Source organism: Pygocentrus nattereri, chromosome 22, assembly GCF_015220715.1.
Source record: "Pygocentrus nattereri isolate fPygNat1 chromosome 22, fPygNat1.pri, whole genome shotgun sequence".
Lineage (NCBI taxonomy): Eukaryota > Metazoa > Chordata > Actinopteri > Characiformes > Serrasalmidae > Pygocentrus > Pygocentrus nattereri.
This window is the reverse complement of record NC_051232.1, coordinates 6,609,564-6,628,300: the sequence shown is the minus strand read 5'-3', so window position 1 is coordinate 6,628,300 and position 18,737 is coordinate 6,609,564. Positions and strand designations below refer to the sequence as shown.

Sequence of the window (18,737 nt, the reverse complement as noted above, 5' to 3'; positions counted from 1 at the left end):
TCTGTAGTTCTACAGTTACAGACTGTAGTCCATCTGTTTCTCTGATACTCTGTTACCCTGTTCTTCAGTGGTCAGGACCCCCATGGACCCTCACAGAGCAGGTACTATTTGGGTGGTGGATCATTCTCAGCACTGCAGTACTTTGAGTGGTGGTGTGTTAGTGTGTGTTGCGTTTGTACGAGTGGATCAGACACAGCAGTGTTGTGTCCACTCTATTAGACACTCCTACCTTGTCGGTCCACCTTGTAGATGTAAAGTCAGAGACAACAGCTCATCTGCTGCTGCACAGTTTGTGTTGGTCGTCCTCTAGTCCATCTTCTGTTTCTGTGCAGCTTAAATGGTTCCCACTTCCTGCTAGGTTGCAAGTTATATGCAAGGGGGGTTTCTAAGGTTGCACAGCTGGTTGCTATGGTGTTTGGTATTCCAGGTGGTTTCTAGGCAGTTACTATGGCATCACAGGTGGTTGCTAAGGTGTGGCTATGTGGATGCTACGGTATCAGAGGTAGTTCCTCAGGTGTTGCTAGGTGGCTAGGGGGGACTATGGGAGGAACGAGGGATGAAAACGGAATGTACAGGTCATTATATATATATATATATATATATATATATATATATGCGCACTTCATATTGGGCTGAATTAACATGAAAACCAGTAAAACTTGGTACAGTACGTTACTACACAGTACTAATGACCTGCTAATGTGCAGTAGGACCCCTTAGTGTAGGATAGATTGTAAACATTTTGTGAACAAGGTGGTCTAACAATGTAAAAGTACATCCACCTAGTGGTTAATGGAGAAGCTGCAGGACCACAGGACTAAAATTAACTTTCAAAAGTGGCCATTTAGGACGGACCATGGACAGTTGGACCATTGGGTGAGGGTGGCTAAATTCTCTGCTCACACTGCGCCCTCTAGTGGACAACACCATTGCAAATGTGACTTGAGTTTGGGTTTAAATCAGCAAGATCAACTTTTTTACTTTGCCTAGTTGCATACCAATGTGCAGTGTCTCATTAAAAATTGAATGGACTAAATTTACAATTAAATATTAACACATGCCCATCTAAGTCATTGCGATGCTCCACCTAGTGGACACTCACTGAAAGTGTTGCTGATTCGTGGTTGAAATGGTTGTACATGTGTGTTTGTAAATTGATTCATTTGAGAAAAAAAAAGTTCTTTTGAAATGAATGTTTTGATGCAAATTAAAAATTTTAAAATGGTCCAGTGTGAGCTGATTATTGGTCTACAGGTGCTGTTACTCGAGGCAGCTGGAAGGCTGTGGATACTCTATGAAAGGGAGTTAAAGTTTGACCAATTTGGGACCTTGGGCCTCTAGAGCGGGCAACGGCCTTGAGGCCATCTTGGCATTGGCTCACATTTTGGCTTAGGAACAAGTGTCCTTTCACTAAACACTGATCAGGCATGACCTATGACCACCTTGTTTCTACACTCACTGTCCATTTGATCAGCTCCACTTTGTAGTTCTACAGTTTCAGACTGTAGTCCATCTGTTTCTCTGATACCCTGTTCTTCAGTGGTCAGGACCCCCATGGACCCTCACAGAGCAGGTACTATTTGGGTGGTGATCAGTCTCAGCACTGCGGTAACACCGACTTCATATTCCTCACACTGTTCCTCCACAATGTGTACAGTGTAGCAGGGTACATGATCCTGCTGAAAGAAGCTCTCACCATCAGTGAATAACATCACCATGGCAGGGCATACCTGGTCTGCAACAATGTTTAGGCAGGTGACATGTCCTCATGAATACCTGTACCCAGGGTTTCTCATCAGAACATTACCGAGAGAATCACATTCCCTCCACTGGCAAGCCTTCTTTCCACAGTGCATCTTAGTGCCGTCATATCCTCAGGTAAATTGCACGCATGTACCAGGCCATCCTTGCTATGTAGAACACGCAACTCCTTTGACCTCAGTGCTCTCAGGCCCAGTTTCTTGTGCTCACAAGCCCATTCTAGGCACTCTGGTTGGTAGACGGGGTAAGCACTGCATTTTAACAGATGCTGTCTGACCATATCAGTTTGTCCCTTGTCAAAGTCGCTCAAGTTTTCACACCTTCCCATTTCTCCTGCATCCAACACATTGACTACAGGAACCGGCTGTTCGCTTACTGGCCAATATATCCCAGACCTTGAACAATGCCACTGTTATTGAGAGCCACCATCAATTGTGAGTGGTCAAAAGTTTTGGCTCATCAGTGTATTCTGAAATTTGTGTGTCAAAGTTGACAACTTTATTTTAAAATAAAATACTTTAAGGAATAATTTCTTGGCCTGAGTTGTCCAAGTTGGGTTGCACATCGGTAATCTGAACCTTGTGGATGCACTTTTGCAGCATCAAGAGAAAGATCTGATGCACGATCAGTTTGCTGGCACTCAGCAGTTGTCCGTTCTGCTGTGTATAACAGTTTGGCAAGAAGAGTTGCATATCCTGTCCTGCTGTGGGATTTTCCCCTGCCAATGAAAAAAAATAAGCTTCTTTTGCCATTGCTCTGGAGGTAAAAAGGGTTTTTCCCCCCAAAATAAAAAAAAAATTTTTTAGAAAGAAGTGCCCCAATCAAGGCTGTCTTTGCACGTTTCACTATAATAAATGGCTAAACAATGAGTGCCAACAATCTAATCAAATCGTTGTCTGGATTAGTTGATTAGCAACATACCAGAATCGTCAGCAACTAAATGACTGAGGTGGGGTGATCTTTCCAAGGGGAGGCTTTCTCCTGTTATTTTTACGGATTACTAACCTGAGTGGTCCATTTGACGTAGGCCAGTATGTACTGACTTTGTTCACTACAGAGAACACAGCTAAACGCTTCAAGTGCCTCCATACTTGGCCATTTGTGCAGGATTAATACCAGGAGATTAACTCGAAAGAGGCCCAGAACTCTCACTAGGACGAAGCAATCTGAGCGAAACAATATGCAACAAGCTCAGCATATGGAGCTTCGAACAAGCCGGGAAGCCCCGGTGTCGGAGCGATGAGGTAGGCGCAAACTGACATGGTAAGTTCGGATTGGACTAAAATGCTGGACACGCTTACCTGGTACGTGTGAGGTTCACCCATGTTACAGGTCCATTATGTGTAATTACAAACCCCCATTCATCATTTGTCGGTTTTTGAGCAGAGTCACTTTCAGAGCCAAGCACTGTAGATTGTACATGGACTGCAGTGAAGAATGCATGTGTAACGCCGGGGAGCGATGTGGCGGATGAATACGCAAAGAGAAGCGTGATTGGGGCAAATTCAGAGTCAGGGTCAATGAGCCAACACAGAGAACGAGGGACAAACATGAACACAGGAAAAACGCACAGAGGCCAGAAGAGCAACGTTAACATGAACACAGGGCTTAAATACAACAGGGTGAACAAGACACAGGTGGTTAACACAAGTGGTTACAATCAGGGTCAGGGCCTGGAAACCAGGGGGCAGGATGGGGAAGAAACAAATGGACAAGACCAAAACAAAAGCACATGGAGAACTGGGAGGGGCCAATCATGACAGCATGGGACCCCGTTTCTTTAGATGACATGATAAATGTTGGAAAAGTATGACAAAATGGTGAAAGGGCAGCCATGAATGCTCAGTGAGCAGTTATTTGTACCTTAGTGGTCAGTCTCCTTCAATGTTGTATGTAGGCTACTGACTTCTGATACTTGAGAAATATCTGACCTTGGAATTATGTTTACAGAAATACAGCCAATATTAATGAAGCTAGTCTGGGATAGCTTTGGTTCTAGGGAAGTCTAAGCAGTTCAGACAGAGTGCCTGTGTTATGTAGCATGTTATGGAATTTGTCATTGAGCATCAACTATCCCAAACAGACAGGGTCACATATGTTTGAGACATTCAGGGGGTCCTAGAGATTTATTAGCAGGTCCTGGACCCCCCAGGACTCCTTTTATTTTGCAGCTTGCTTACATCTAACCTAGCCACTGAGCTACAGGCTGATAAATACAACCAAAGCTAGCATTATTGTAACTCTTGCCTTCATTTTCAAACAAATTTAGGAATTCAGGTGATTCTGTCTGTATTCAAACAAAATTAGGCGCTAAAGTTTTTAAACTTTCAGCCAGAAAATAGGAGCCGAAGTGAGACGTTATCTAGATAGCCAGAAGCATTGCTAACTTTAGCTTTGAGCTTCTTGTCCTCCTCATCGGTCGAGTCATTTCGGTCTGTTGAGTGCTACTACAGTGGCAGAAGTATGAGTAACCCTTTGGTTTCATTCCTAACAGTAATGTTAGCCATCTGCATTCATCAGCTGGCAAAAAAATTAATTAAATGAATGTTTCAATACAGCACACCCCCAAAAACCCACCCAAAAGCAGTTTGTTTCTCCCACTTTCAAGGTAAATAATGAGTGGTGGATTTTTCTAGTATCTGAAAACTGAAGTTCACTCTAAAGAAATGCCGTGGAACCAGCGTAGGATGAGAGTCAGCATGTTTACAGATAGTGTTACGGGGCGGCGGGGAGGCAGACCCAAGTGCAGAAATGAAAATCAGAGAGAAAGAAGATTAAATGACTGGGGCAGTGGAGTGCTCGTTTGGGACGTTGCGATTGAGGTGACCCAGAGCCAGGCTCGAACCGCAGCTGTGGTGATCGGCGGTCCGTGGCGTTACTGCTGCTCCACTGGGATGCACAGATGACAACAGGTAAAACAACTCAAGGAAGGGGAAATGAAGAGGCAGGGAATGTCAAAACAGAGGAGACACTGAAACGAGCTTGAACAAAAGCTGAACAAGAAAGGAGAAAAAGAAAGGAAACTAAATACACCTCCTCTGTAGGAATGAAGGGAGGGTAGACTTTCTTTCAGCTGTTTCCTTTTAGTGGAGCAAAAACCTTTTCCATTTCCTAGAGCCGTTTATAGCTCAAGACTTTGGGGGGGGGGGGCAGTTTCTTTTCTCAGCCCTCTTTTCTTTTAATTGTGGGGCAATTTCTTTTCTCAGCCCTCTTTTCTTTTCAACTGTGTGGCAGTTTCTTTTCTCAGCCCTTGTCTCTTTTCAGACACTAAGTACCGTACCGTACCGGTCACCCCTCTACAAAGGTGTGACAAAGTGCTACTGTTTGCCACAGCCTTAAGTAGAGGAGTCCACAGGTGTGTCGAGTTGGACCTAATCAGCCAAGGCTTCTGGGAATTGAAGTTCCCTGAAGTTATGGCATCTTGCTGCCGTCGCCCTCTGCTGGCAGCCAGTGGTGCAGGCTGGACAGGCATGAGAGGCTTTGCTATGTGGTTGCAGAGCCAAATCGTCTGTTTGCATTCCAGCTTATCTGAGTTATAGATTTTAGCTTAGAGTTCTACACAGTGACCCACACACTGGACTCTGTGAACCTGTGTACATGACTTTAGTGATGTTCTCCTGTTGCACAAGGCAAGATTACATAATACCCTTTCTGAAATACTGAAGAACTGCATGTAGAAAGACAGACTGCAAGACAACGGTGGACAACCATGTTAACTGCTGTGATACTGATGATCATCTGCTCCACTGCAGGTAGGACAGGAGCTGGGTGGACTGGTTTAACATAGACGAAGTGTCTTAGAAGATAACAAAAGAAGTAAGAGTTGAAATGAACTAACACTAGCTATGCTCTGCTGTGGTTTTTCAGGAACTAAAAGACTTCAATACATCATTAATGGCATATTTCACGCAATACTGGCAGGACTGTGAATAAGAACTAGAGGCTATGGATCTGACCGCACCATGTCAACCCATTTTGAGATTCACTCTTACCTTTGTTGGTTGCTAACTGTTAACTTTCGGCTTAACTTTTAAGAGTTTTGTGGGTAACACCTCTGCCTTCTACGCTGTAGACTGGGATTCAATCCCCACCTGGGCAAACACCCTACACTATACCAATAAGGGTCCTTGGGCAAGACTCCTAACACCGCCTTCGCCTACCAGTGTAACAATAATCAAATTGTAAGTTGCTCTGGATAAGAGCGTCTGCCAATATACCATAGATGTAAATGTAAAATGACTTACCAACTGTGATATTTTAAATACAAAGACAAAGTGCTTAGGAGTGAAAAACATTGGATTGTTGGATTAACTTTGTAAAATATGAAAAATTGTGAAATTCCTGTCACGCTGGAGTCCTTCCAATATGTGCTCTTCCTTTGTATCTCTGGGTGAAAGTTTCTTGCATCCTCACGTCAGAGAGTAGAGGAGGGTATATCCTCATGTCAGCTGTATGATTCTCTAGCGCAGTGCCAGGGCTGAGTGTGCACATTATTGCTATAGCGTTGTATTGTGTTTCAGCCTTTTGTCTATTGTACAGTTGTATGTTCATATTACTACTCACCCCCTGTTAAGGTGATTTGGGCTTTCAAAATAACCTACATAGTTTTAATATCAGTAAATTCTTCTGATACAGAAACTAAAGCTTTCAACATATCCTACTGTGCTATGAACCCATCCCCCGGACCCCAATGACAGCCACGAGAGCCGGCAGGAAGGCAGTGCCTGAATCCTGAACACCATTGAGAGCTACAAGTGATGGAGGGAGGAGAAGAACCGTGACTGACGGGGGGATGGCCCGTGAATCCCGGGCCCCGCCTCCTGGGTGTCACCTCCAGTCCCTACAGCAAGGTCACTTTAATTTGCCTTACATTCCACCCAGGTGGCTGATGTCCTCCTCCCGCCCTCACTTGTGACCCTCAGCAGTATTCGAGATTCAGGCCTTCACGCCAGCTCTCGCAGCGGTCAGCAGGGCCCAGGTGATGGGGTCATGTCAGACCTATCTACACATTTCTGGCAGTATTTTCTGATAGGGTGATTCAGAATATCCTAGATATAGCTTTAATGCTAGAGGCCTTGTACTGATTAAGTGATTTAGGTGACCAAAAATATTCTACCTATAGTTTTATGTACAGAGTTCTTGTAGGACATGGTAGAGCAATTTGACCTAACACTGGAACTTCCTAACAGGAGACATAAGCAGTTGCTTAGGGCCACCAGGGTCCCCCTAAAAACTTGGTTGAATGGCTCTATGGCTCTATTTTTGCTTTGAACATTGTAATCATCATTTCATAGAGCTTGTGTTGGGTAACCAGTGTCTTGACGTCTAGTGGGTGAAGCAACTCTACTCTTCAGATGTAAATATTCAGGCAGAAAAAAAAATGTAATGATTTGTGGGCCTGATTTAAGGAAAGATTGTAAATGTGATGAACAGAATAAAGCTCTTTAGGCCGGTAGTTTGAGATCACTGCTGTACAGTTCATGAAAGAACTTCCTTTGCGTTTCTTCTTCATTCAGATCTGTCTGAGGTCAGACTGGTGGACGGTGATGGTCTCTGCTCTGGGATACCTGAAGTCCTTCATGAAGAAGAATGGAGGAAACTGAGCAGTAACTACATTGAATACAGGGCTGTTGAGTTGCTGTGCAAAGAGCTTAACTGTGGAGACGTAATCAGCGCCACATTTAGAAGCAATTTCAGAGACAAGCATGGCGATCAACCTGTAATTGACCTGGACTGTGAGGGCAACGAGTCAGCTCTTTCAGAGTGCAAAAAATACCGCTCACCCATCCACCCCGATTATCGCAACATCAGCGTTATCGTCAGCTGCTCAGGTGAGAGTTTATCAGGCTCAGATTTGGACTGATGTTCCAGTGTGAGACTTGATACGATATATTAGAATAAAAACAAAGTATTTTAACTCACTTTTTGCTCTCTGTCGGCCTGTATCCTCTCAGACTCTGTGAGGCTCGTGGATGGGGCTGGACGCTGCTCTGGGAGAGTGGAGGTGAAGTCCCATCAGTCCTGGACCTCAGTATGTGAGGCTGACTTTGACCGGCAGGATGCAGAGGTAGTCTGTAGGGAGCTGGACTGTGGGACTCCACTGACTCTACAGGGGGCGCTCTTTGGAGAAGGGAAACATCCATTTGGAACCAAAGAATTCCAGTGTAAAGGCACAGAGAACCATCTCCTCACCTGTAGTACCTCAGACAAAGAGCACAACTGCACATCTGGCAAAGCTGTGAATCTCACCTGTTCAGGTAAGAATTGGTCTATCCACTTTCCATCCATAGCTGCCGTTGCTAGTTTGGATAAGTGTTAAAAAATCGCATCCAACGAATGACAAACTAACTCATAAATAACAAAATACATAAAGGTAGATTGTGTGATAGGTCCCAGGGTACAGGGTGTAGTTTTTGGGTCATGCAATTGAGGAGAAACAGCTGATTGTTAGGCTAAGAAGATGCCATCATATTACTAATATTGCCCGTGCTACTGTGCATCATTTCTTGTTCTGACGAGTTGTGGTACCTTATTGAAGTTGCGTTGAGGTAGGATATTTTGATAGCCTAAATCTCCTTATCAACAATTAACATCAGCGTTAAAACTACTGCGCTGAAGTCAGCTTCTTATTTGTCAGCTTCTTGTTGGAGTTTTCCCGTTCCACCTTACATGGTGCAGCAGTTGTGATTAAAGAATCTCTGGCAGAAGGAAATGCACAGCATGAGAGTATAAAGCATCCCTCATTGAAAAGTCAGGTACACAGGGACACGAGAAGATGTTTTAAGTTGGGGGTGCATGTGACCGATGACATCATGCCAAATGATTTGTCTTTTTCCATTTTGCTTCATTTATTTATGCAAATGTACATCAAAAATATACATGCTGGTGTCAAACAGCTGGTGTACAGTTTCTCTCTGCTCTATTATTCTGGACAAACTCAGCGACCAATTAGATTATTGATTTGTGGCATGATGTCACGCCCATAGTCTCATGGTGCAGATATAACAATTGCTAAAGTTCTATTGTTATGTTAGATTATTATTGTAATAAAAAAAAAAAAGAAACAAAAAAAACAATATTAGGCTACTTTGGGGCTCAGAACTGGCCTGGTACTCTGGATAGACTTTCCTCTTTGAACCTCAGATGGGTCTATACTTTACTCAAACGTTTTGTGAGAAGGCCTTATTATTTTTAACAGTTGCAATCCTGAAACCAGGGGGTGCTGCAGACCCATCAGCACCCCCATTTCCTGCATCCCTGCTTGTGTAAGTTCAACCTCACAACAGTTGCTGAAAGAACACCTTTGATACAATGGTCAGTTATTCACAACACTGTCCAAGAGACTGTAGTTGTAAATATGCTTGATTTTAGGAGCTTTTCCTCTGGGAAAGGTATTGCCGATACTACAGTGATGGATGTTCTCTCCACTCTCTTCAGGACCTGACGATGTGAGACTGGTGGGTGGGAGCGGTCGCTGTGCTGGGACGCTGGAGATGCTTCATGGTGGAGAATGGAGGGGAGTGACTGCAGACAGATGGTCCTTGAAAGAGGCTGCTGTGGTGTGCAGACAGCTGGGCTGTGGTTCTGCTGTTAAATCTCCAATGAGTGTATCTGGAGGAGACGAGACCGAATGGGGTTTCCATATCGCCTGTAAAGGATCCGAGTCTGCAGTGAAAGAATGCACAATGTTGTACAGCTCGAAGATCAGATATCCTGTTGGAGTCGTCTGTTCAGGTATTTCAACTATAACAAATGAGGTCTGAAAAACATTTGTAAGGTGAGGGTTTGGTGGGAAGCACAGAACCTAGATTAAAGACTCACGTAGCAAAACCTGTTTATGAATTAGCAGAACGAAAAACTATTTGCTTTTAAATCTGGAACAATATTTGAGAACAAGCACCATTTTCTGAGGCTTTTCTATCTAAATGAACACCGTGGATACAACCACCTCTTGGGCTAAGACAGGTACCCAGTGTCGTTATTCTAATACACTACATTGCTAGATAACCAACAAGTTAATTAGCTTGTGAACTCAGAATGAAGTTGTTATCCTGAGATAGAGTTATCTTGTGATCTCAAGATAACAAAGTTGTCTTCAGATAACAAGCTAATTCAGAAAAAGGAAAAAACTATAGAAGTCCATAGAGGCCATGAGATGTTGCTATAGTTTTCTGGATTGTTATCTTGAGATAACAAGTTAATTATCTTCTCAGAATAAATTTGTTATCTTGAGATAATGAGTTAATTATCAGGAATAATTGTTGCTATAATTGCTATAAAAGGTGCTAAAAGGTCTTGCTATAATTTTCTGAATTGTCATCTTGAGATAACGAGTTAGTTGTCGACAAATTATAGCAACACCTCATGGCCTTTCCAGACTGCTATAGTTTTTTCCTTTTTGTTTTAAGCAAAAAGAGGTTCAGAAATACTAACTAGGGAGCTCATGGTAGACAACCCGACACCGGAGAAATCGACTGCACACTTGTGTTCTTCCCAAAGCATGATCTCACCACCATTCAACATGATCCTTCAGCTAGAGCAGAGAATATTGCACCATAGAAACGGCAAGCCAATCTCCACCTTTAAGGTTTCTGGCATTTTTTGTACACCAACAGAAGGGGGTTCTGCTTCGCTTCTCATGGTCCTCTTCATAGTCCAGTGGAAAATGGCTCTGGTCTGTGAATTCCAGCATGGTACCGTGATCGGATGCCACCTGTGCAACAAGTGCAGTCATGAAATTTCCTCACTACTAAATATTCCACAGTCAACTGTCAGTGGGATTATAACAAAGTAGAAGTGATTCGGAATGACAGCAGCTCAGCCACGAAGTTCTTGGCCACGTAAAATGACAGAGCGGTCAGCGGGTGCTGAGGGGCATAGTGGACAGAGGTCACCAACTTTCTGCAGAGTCAATCACTACAGACCTCCAAACTTCATGTGGACTTCAGATCAGCTCAAGAACAGTGTAGAGAGCTTCATGGAATGGGTTTCCATGGCTGAGCAGCTGCATCATAGCAAAGCATAGAATGCAGTGGTGTAAAGAGCCGCCACTGGACTCTAGAGCAGTGGAGATGTGTTCTCTGGAATGACCAAATCACACTTCTCCGTCTGGCAATCCGATGGACGAGTCCGGGTTTGGCGGTTGCCAGGAGACGGTACTTGTCTAACTGTATTGTGCCAAGTGTAAAGTTTGGTGGAGGGGGGATCATGGTGTGGGGTTGTTTTTCAGGAGTTGGGCTCGGTCCCTTAGTTCCAGTGAAAGGAATTCTAAAAGCTTCAGCACCAAGAGATTTGACAATTTCAGGCTCCCAACTTTGTGGGAACAGTTTGGGGATGGCCCCTTCCTGATCCAACATGACTGTGCATAAAGCAGGTCCATAAAGACATGGATAAGCCTGTTTGGTGTGGAAGAACTTGACTGACCTGCACAGAGTCCTGACCTCAACCCCGATAGAGAACCTTTGGGATGAATTAGAGAGAAGACTCTGAGCCAGGCCTTCTCATCCAACATCAGTGACTGACCTCACTGCACTTCTGGAAGAGCGGTCAAAAATTCCCACAAACACACTCCTAACCCTTGTGGAAATCCTTCCCAGAAAAGTTGAAGCTGTTATAGCTGCAAAGGGTGGGCCGACATCATATTAAACCGTATGGATTAAGAATGGGATGCAACTCAAGTTCATGTGTGTGTGAAGCCAGACGAGCGAATACTTTTGGCAATATAGTGTATGTTTAGTTGATACAGAATTGTAATTTTTGATAGTGGAGAGATAAAGTGATCCTTTCCATATATTCCATGCGTATTACATAATCTGAATTGCTCTCTATTCTTTCAGACTCTGTGAAGCTTGCAGATGGAGCTGTGGGTCTCAGCTGTTCAGGTAGGAATTATACAGCCCTATTTCCAAAAAGTTGGGACACTTAAATGGCATCATTGAAAATGCTTCAAAGACAACATCAAATGTTGAAACTGAGAAATTTTGCTTTTTGAAATATATTTGAAAGTGAATTTAATGCCACTCTAAAATGCAAAGAAGAAATTATAAATAAACAGGATCCAGAAACACTGGCACCTTCTCTGGGCCTGAGCTCATTTAAAATGGACTGAGGGGAAGTGTAAACGTGTCCTGTGGCCTGATGAATCAACATTTGAAATTCTTTTGGGACATCATGGACACTGTGTCCTCCAGGCTAAAGGCCATTCAGCTTGTTATCAGTGCGCAGTTTAAAAGCCAGTATTCATGATGGTTTGGGGGGCATTAGTGCACATGGCATGGGTGATGTGCACATCTGTGAAGGCACCTTTAAAGCTGAATGGTATACATGTTTTGGAGCAACATATGCTGCCATCCAGACGACGTCTTTTTCAGGGAAGGACTTGATTATTTCAGCAAGATGATGTCAAGGTCCTCTCTGTGTGAAGTTTGCATGTTCTCCACGTGTCTGCATGGGTTTCCTTGCCCCTGGGTGTGAGTGTCTGTCTGTCTGTCTGTCTGTCTGTCTGTCTGTCTGTCTACCCGGCAATGGACTGGCAACCTGTCCACGGTGGGTCCTGCCTTCCACCCGATGACCGCTGGGATAGGCTCCAGCACCCCCCTGCGACCCTGACGGAGAAGCGTCTTGGAAAATGGATGGATGGATGGAATGGATGATGTCAAACCACATTCTGCTCATATTACATGCCCACGTCCCAACTTTTTTGCTACAGTCAAACTCGAAATGGGCATATATTTTTCAAAAAACAACATCTCATTTTCAATTTGTTGTTGAAGCATTTTCAATGAAATATTGCATTTAAGTGATCTGCACATCATTTTGTTTTTATTTAATTTTTCCGAAATGGGTTTGTACATGACTCTGACTCAGAGAGGATGTTTTTAAAAGACTCTTGTAAAACATCTGGATTTGTGAGTGCTGATGATTTAAATACAGCAAGTGATGCTTTCTTTTTCAGAACCTGATGAAATGAGACTGGTGGAAGGGAACAGCCGCTGTGCTGGGAGAGTGGAGATGTTTTATAACGGACAGTGGAGAAAAGTAGGAGCCGATGTCTGGAACATAGATAAGGCTGCTATGGTGTGCAGACAGCTAGACTGTGGCTCTGCTCTGGCAGCTACAAAGATAAAATCTGATGGAGATGTACCTGAAGTGGGTGTTCTGATTTCCTGTAGTGATCGAAAAATGAAGAAATGCCGTCCTATGAGAATTCGGCGTATTGAATATCTTGCTGGATTGATCTGTTCAGGTAATTCAACAAAAAAAAGAGTTTTTTTGAGCAGTGCCTTGTGGTAGAATGTGGTTGGAACTAAATCAGTTGTCTTGAAAACTCTGTGTAGTCTTCCTCTACGAGACCTAAAGTGCGCTATGAGACACAGCAATCAATAGAGGAGTGGACTCGAGTCATATGACACAAATTTGATGACTTTAGACTCGAGAAAACAAAGACTTGGGACTCGCCTTTGACTTCAACACCAGTGACTCCGACTTCAATTCGGACTTGAGCCTCATTACTTGGAAAGACTCGAGACGCAAAGTGGAAGAATCGAGAATTAAACTCCATCTTACTGGGGAAACGTCCCGGATGAAATGACCATATTCCTCACGATAAAACAAAATACACACAACTCTTTCTGACCGACCAATTTTAGCAGCTTCTGCAGGTACAACAAGTGAAACATCCACCGCGAGGCTGAAGTTGGCTTGTTGACTTTTGGGGCAGTCATGGGCTGGAGTTTAGGGAACCAGCCCTGTGACCGCAACGTCGCTGGTTCACTTCCCGCTGTGGGATGAGTAAGGGTCACTTAATCTTATTTGCCAGATTCGTGTTTGAATCTGCCATTCCACCGGTGCAGCAGTTAGGTGCTGGTTATACCATTTAAGATGGAACGGAAAGTTCAAATAAGAAGCTGCTGGCAAAAAAGGCAGCTTCGACATTTACCGCCATGTTGCTGTCTTTACTGTAAACCGTTCCGATTGGCCATTTTGCTTTCCGTTGTCCTCTAAATTCAATTTGAAGTAGTGGCTGTTTTTAAGTGGCAAACCTAGTTATTACTTTACTCCTGCACACCCAGTGTTCCCAAAAATCATAAAAAAAAACAAAAACCTTTTATTTTTTTGAAGTTAAGCTCAGCGGTACTTTTAAAATTCCTTTCATGTGTAGTGTACTAATTTGTGTATACAGTATGCCTGTCATGGTTATATGTGTACCATGGATTTGTATTTTAGTTGGAAGGTTAATAATAATAATAATAATAATAATAATAATAATAAAACATGAATGCACAGCCACACTCCTGCTTAAAAGGCTACAGTACTGTTACCATTATTCAGTGTTATGGCCTTAAATAAGCTGACTTGTTTAGGACTCGAAGATTAGAACTATGACATCAGACATGACTTGAATCAAGACTCGACTGTCTTGACATGAAACTTGACTCAGGACTTGAGTGTGAACACTTCCTTGTTACTTGCAACTTAGTGACTTGCTCCCACCTCTGACAAATCAATGGAACTTCATATAATTTGCATTGGTCTTAAACATTGCAGTACCGTTGGATGAAAGTCTATCTTAGGCATTTCTAGAAATCATTGTGAGAGTGGGATCAGTACACAGGCAGACATGGTTAATACAGGCATATAATAACACATTCAGGAACTCAGACCTAAAGCAAGGGCAAAACTGAAAACTGCTAGAATGCAAAGTCATCCATTCCAGTCTCCATTCCAGTTCAACCCAAAGGTGTTTGATGGGGTTGAGGTCAGGGCTCTGTGTGGGCCAGTCAAGTTCTTCCACACCAAACTCACCCAGCCATGACTTTATGGATTTGCTTTGTGCTGGAACAGAAAAGTTCTTCACCAAACTGTTCCCACAAATTAGAAGTGTACAATAGTCCAAAATGTATTGTTATGCTAAAGCATTAAGGTTTCCCTTCACTGGAACTAAGGATTCTAGGCCAACCCCTGAAAAACCACCCCGTATCATTATCCCTCCCCCACCAAACTTTACAGCTGGCACAATGCAGTCTTGCAGGTAGTGTTCTCGTGGCATTCACTCATCCATCAGACTGAAAGAGAGAAGTGTGATTCATCACTCCACAGAATACGTTTCCACTGCCCCAGAGTCCAGTGGCGGCATACTTTACACCACTGCCCCACCACTCAATTTGGAACTATTTAATGAGTGATTCAACAGAGGTTAGACACTGTTTCAGCACTCGCTGGCCCCACCCTGTGAGTTTGCATGGTCTACAGCTTTTTTGCTAAGCTGTTGTTGCTCCTAGATGCTTTTATTTCACAATAATAGACCTTACAGTTGTCTAGGGCAGATCTAGCAGGACAGAAATTTCACAGACTAACTGGTGGCAGAGGTGTCATAACAGTGCCATGTTCAAAGTCATTGAGCTCATCATTATGACCCATTCTACTGCCACTGTTTGTCTATTGAGACTGCAAGGCTTTGTGCTTAATTTTATCCACTGGTTAAGAGGGGGTTAGCATCAAACACCTGAATTCAGTCATTTGGAGGGGTGTCCAATACCTTTGTCTGCATACATTTAGATGCCTGGTAAATGGCCCTTTTCGGTAAATACACCATTAACTGTATCTAGTTTGGTAGCTATTTTCAGCCAAAAATGCACATAATGCAACCAGCAGTTATGAACACCTTAACAAAGCTCAAATCTCTTATCAGTGGGTGCTAGAATTAAGTTGCATTTAGATAAATAAAGTATTCTTTACCACTGAATCCATTCACCAAGATGAGATGATAAAAAGTGAGTGAAAAGTCAGGACTTGTTTCTGAAGCTCCTCCTTGTAATTATGGCATGAAGAGATGTTTGAGCAACCTTCAAGACAAGAACTCCAATGTTCAGTAGCATTTGAAGGTGGATATAACTGGGACTCCTTATACAGGCACTGGAAACATCACAACCAGGCTTTATTATGTATCTGGTTAAAACCCCTTTTGTCACCTCTTTGCATATTCACAGAGTTCCTGTTGCAGCCCAACATCTCTGTTTCCACTCCGATAAGAGAGTCTAGGAGCCTCCAGGGGCCAGAGGTCTTCAACGGCCACAGCTTCACCATTACTTGCTCCACTCAGCCGCAGTACCCAGGAGGATCCTTCCACCTCACACTGCCCAGGACCGGCAGAAGTGACTCCCAGGAAGCTGTCAGTCACTCAGCCTCCTTCCTCTTTCCTACTGCCGCTGATTCCCACCAGGGGAACTACAGCTGTGTGTATGAGAACCAAGTGAGCTTTCAGACTGATGCATTTCAAGATGTGGATCAGATGTATTCTAATAGCTGGTCTCCTGGGCCTTTCATCTATAATTTCTCCTCTGAGAGTAAGCCTCTCTCCCTCATCGTCACAGGTAATTTGCTTTTAAAATTGTAGCTTTATGTCCTGTTCACGTGCGTCTTTGTTTAGTGGAGATATTATCCTGTTTCAGATTTAGATGGGGCAGCTGCAGTCTAGTCGGAGGGCACAGAGAAGAACTTCCAGCAGCCAAATGCTGAGGAGCAGTAGAGAGTGCCTGCAGAAGAGCTTGGATTAAGAGAAAGGCTTTTATAGAATTTTTTTAAAAGTAATTTTGGGCTGTTTATTTTGGTCCATTCGTCATGAAATTACATGCAATGTAAAGAGTAACACGCTTTTTCAAAATATGTCAAACTGAAAAACGAAAATGAATATGCAAGGTTTTGTTCTGTTAGCAGCGAAATGCTTCTACTCAAATACTCAATGTGTATTCAAAGATTATACAGACCTTTATTAAATGTTAATATGGATCTTAATTCTGGAATGTTTATCAGCACATTGAAATCCAGTCTGTTTAATACTCCAACTTACATATACATATTCAAGTGCATACCTCCTCACAGAGGAGCCAAAACATTATGATCACCTGCCTTATATGCTGTTGGCTTGGCGCATGCCACAAAAGCAGCCTTTACCTGCCAAGGCATGGACTCTACAAGATCTTTTGAAGGTGCTGCAGGGTATCTGCTATCAAGACATTAGCAGCAGATCCTTTAAGTCCAAGTTGTGAGGTGGAACTACTGACAATCAGACTTCTTGTATGAACAGATGCGCAATCAGATTGAGGTCCGGGGAATTTGTAGGCCAGGACAACATCTTGAACCCTTCATGTTCCTCAAACTGTTCCTGAACAATGTGTGCAGTGTGGCAGTGTGCACTATCCTGCCACCATCATTGGGGAATATCATCACCATGAAGTAGTGTACCTGGTCTGCAACGATGTTTAGACAGGTGGCAGGTGTCAAATTTAATGTCCACATAAATGCCCAGACCTACAACTTCCCAGCAGAATGTGGGCCAGAGCATCACATTCCCTCCACTGGCTTGTCTTTTTTTCCACAGTGTATCCTGGTACCATCACTTCTCCAGGTAAACAGCACACATGTTAAGCTACCCGTATTAGTCCCATAACAGGGAAATTTCATCTCCCCATTTAACCCATCCATGCAGTGAAACACCACACACACACACACTAATGAATGCACACACTAGGGAGCAGCGAGCACACTTGCCCAGAGTGGTGGGTATCCCTATCCGCAGCGCCCGGGGAGCAGTTGGGGATTAGGAACCTTGCTCAAGGGTACTTGAGTCAGGTACTGTCAGCTCAGAGGATTGACCTTCCAGTCCCAAGACTGGTTTCCTAATCTCCAGCCTACGACTGCCCCCAATGTACCAGACCATCCATGTGATGTAAAAGGAAACAGGATTGAGGTGACCTTATTCCATCACTCCAAGGTCCGGTTCTGACACTTGTCTGCCTGTTGGAGACACTTTGGACTTTCTCCCATGTGCAATAAATCAACTATTAGAACCATCTGTTCTGCATGTTATACCACTTACAGTCTAATATATCCCAGACCTTGAAAGGTGCCACTCTTACAAGACTGTCAACATCATTTGTGAGTGGTTGTAATGTTTTGGCTCATTGGCTGATTTTCCATTTTGTATGTTTCCTTTTAGTTGTAAAAGCTAAACTAAACATGTATAACAACTTCATTATGAAATAAAGCATTTGTAAACAAATTGGACCACCTCAGTGTCTTGATAAGTTGGGTTGAACATCAGTCATTTAATCCTTGTAGACCGAGCATAATTTGTAGCGTAAAGTGACAGAGACTCCGTTTAGTCTAGACTCAGTTCGCTGGTGCTCAGCCACTGTGCTTTGTGCTGTATGTAATAGTTTGGCATTGAGATTTTTTGCATATCCTGTCCTCTTGTGGGTTTTCCCCCCCTTATATTGCAAACATCACAGTTCCTTTTGGCTTGGACCACATGGGGTGTTTCCCAAATGCAAGTACAGAGAGGAGTGCCCCAGTCAAGTGTGTCCTCACTTCAATAAATATTTGTGCAATAACAATGTGGCCAACAAACGGCAATAAAATCCGTGTTATCTGATTCATCTTGTAGTTACCAAAAGTGCAATTAAAGCACTAGCTTACACTGAAGTGCTACTCAGAGAAGATTGGTGTTTCATGGGGAAATGAGATGTTTCAAGTTTACGACAGGGCGCCTGTAACGTAAAAAACATTTAAAAGCATTTCATTTAGCCATCACTCCATTTACCCTATTCATCTATCTTGCTGTCTTAAGTGAATGCAGTGGGTCAATAACATCGTAAGGTGAAGAATTCATAGCTTCTCAGCAAAAACCTTCCTGTTTTACCGTTTAATGTAGATTCACTTGAAAGAGGCCCCAAATATTCTGTAATAACTCTCGCTGGGATGAAGCAATCTGACCCAAACAATGGGCAATGAGCTCCTCAATATATGGAGCCTCAAACAAGCTGGGATGCCCCTGCATCGGAGCCACGAGGTGGGCGCCGGACAGCCTTTACGATGTTTAATCTCTGTTTGCAACTTCCAGGTGCAAAGAAGACCCTGTACCCCTTCATGTGTCTGACAGACAATGGAGATCACTTCCAGCATGGCATATGTGAATG

General features: G+C 43.4%; 1 protein-coding gene across 1 annotated transcript; it reads left to right on the top strand.

Annotated features, from left to right (window-relative positions):
* The first annotated feature begins 5,400 nt into the window (after positions 1-5,400).
* Positions 5,401-17,821, top strand: LOC108411400 (CD5 antigen-like). Its single transcript, XM_017682951.2, has 8 exons — positions 5,401-5,513; positions 7,278-7,592; positions 7,716-8,018; positions 9,199-9,495; positions 11,598-11,642; positions 12,716-13,006; positions 15,750-16,133; positions 16,212-17,821. Exons 1-8 carry the CDS (start codon positions 5,471-5,473, stop codon positions 16,235-16,237), a joined length of 1,704 nt encoding a protein of 567 aa, XP_017538440.1. The 5' UTR covers positions 5,401-5,470; the 3' UTR covers positions 16,238-17,821.
* Positions 17,822-18,737: the final 916 nt, after the last annotated feature.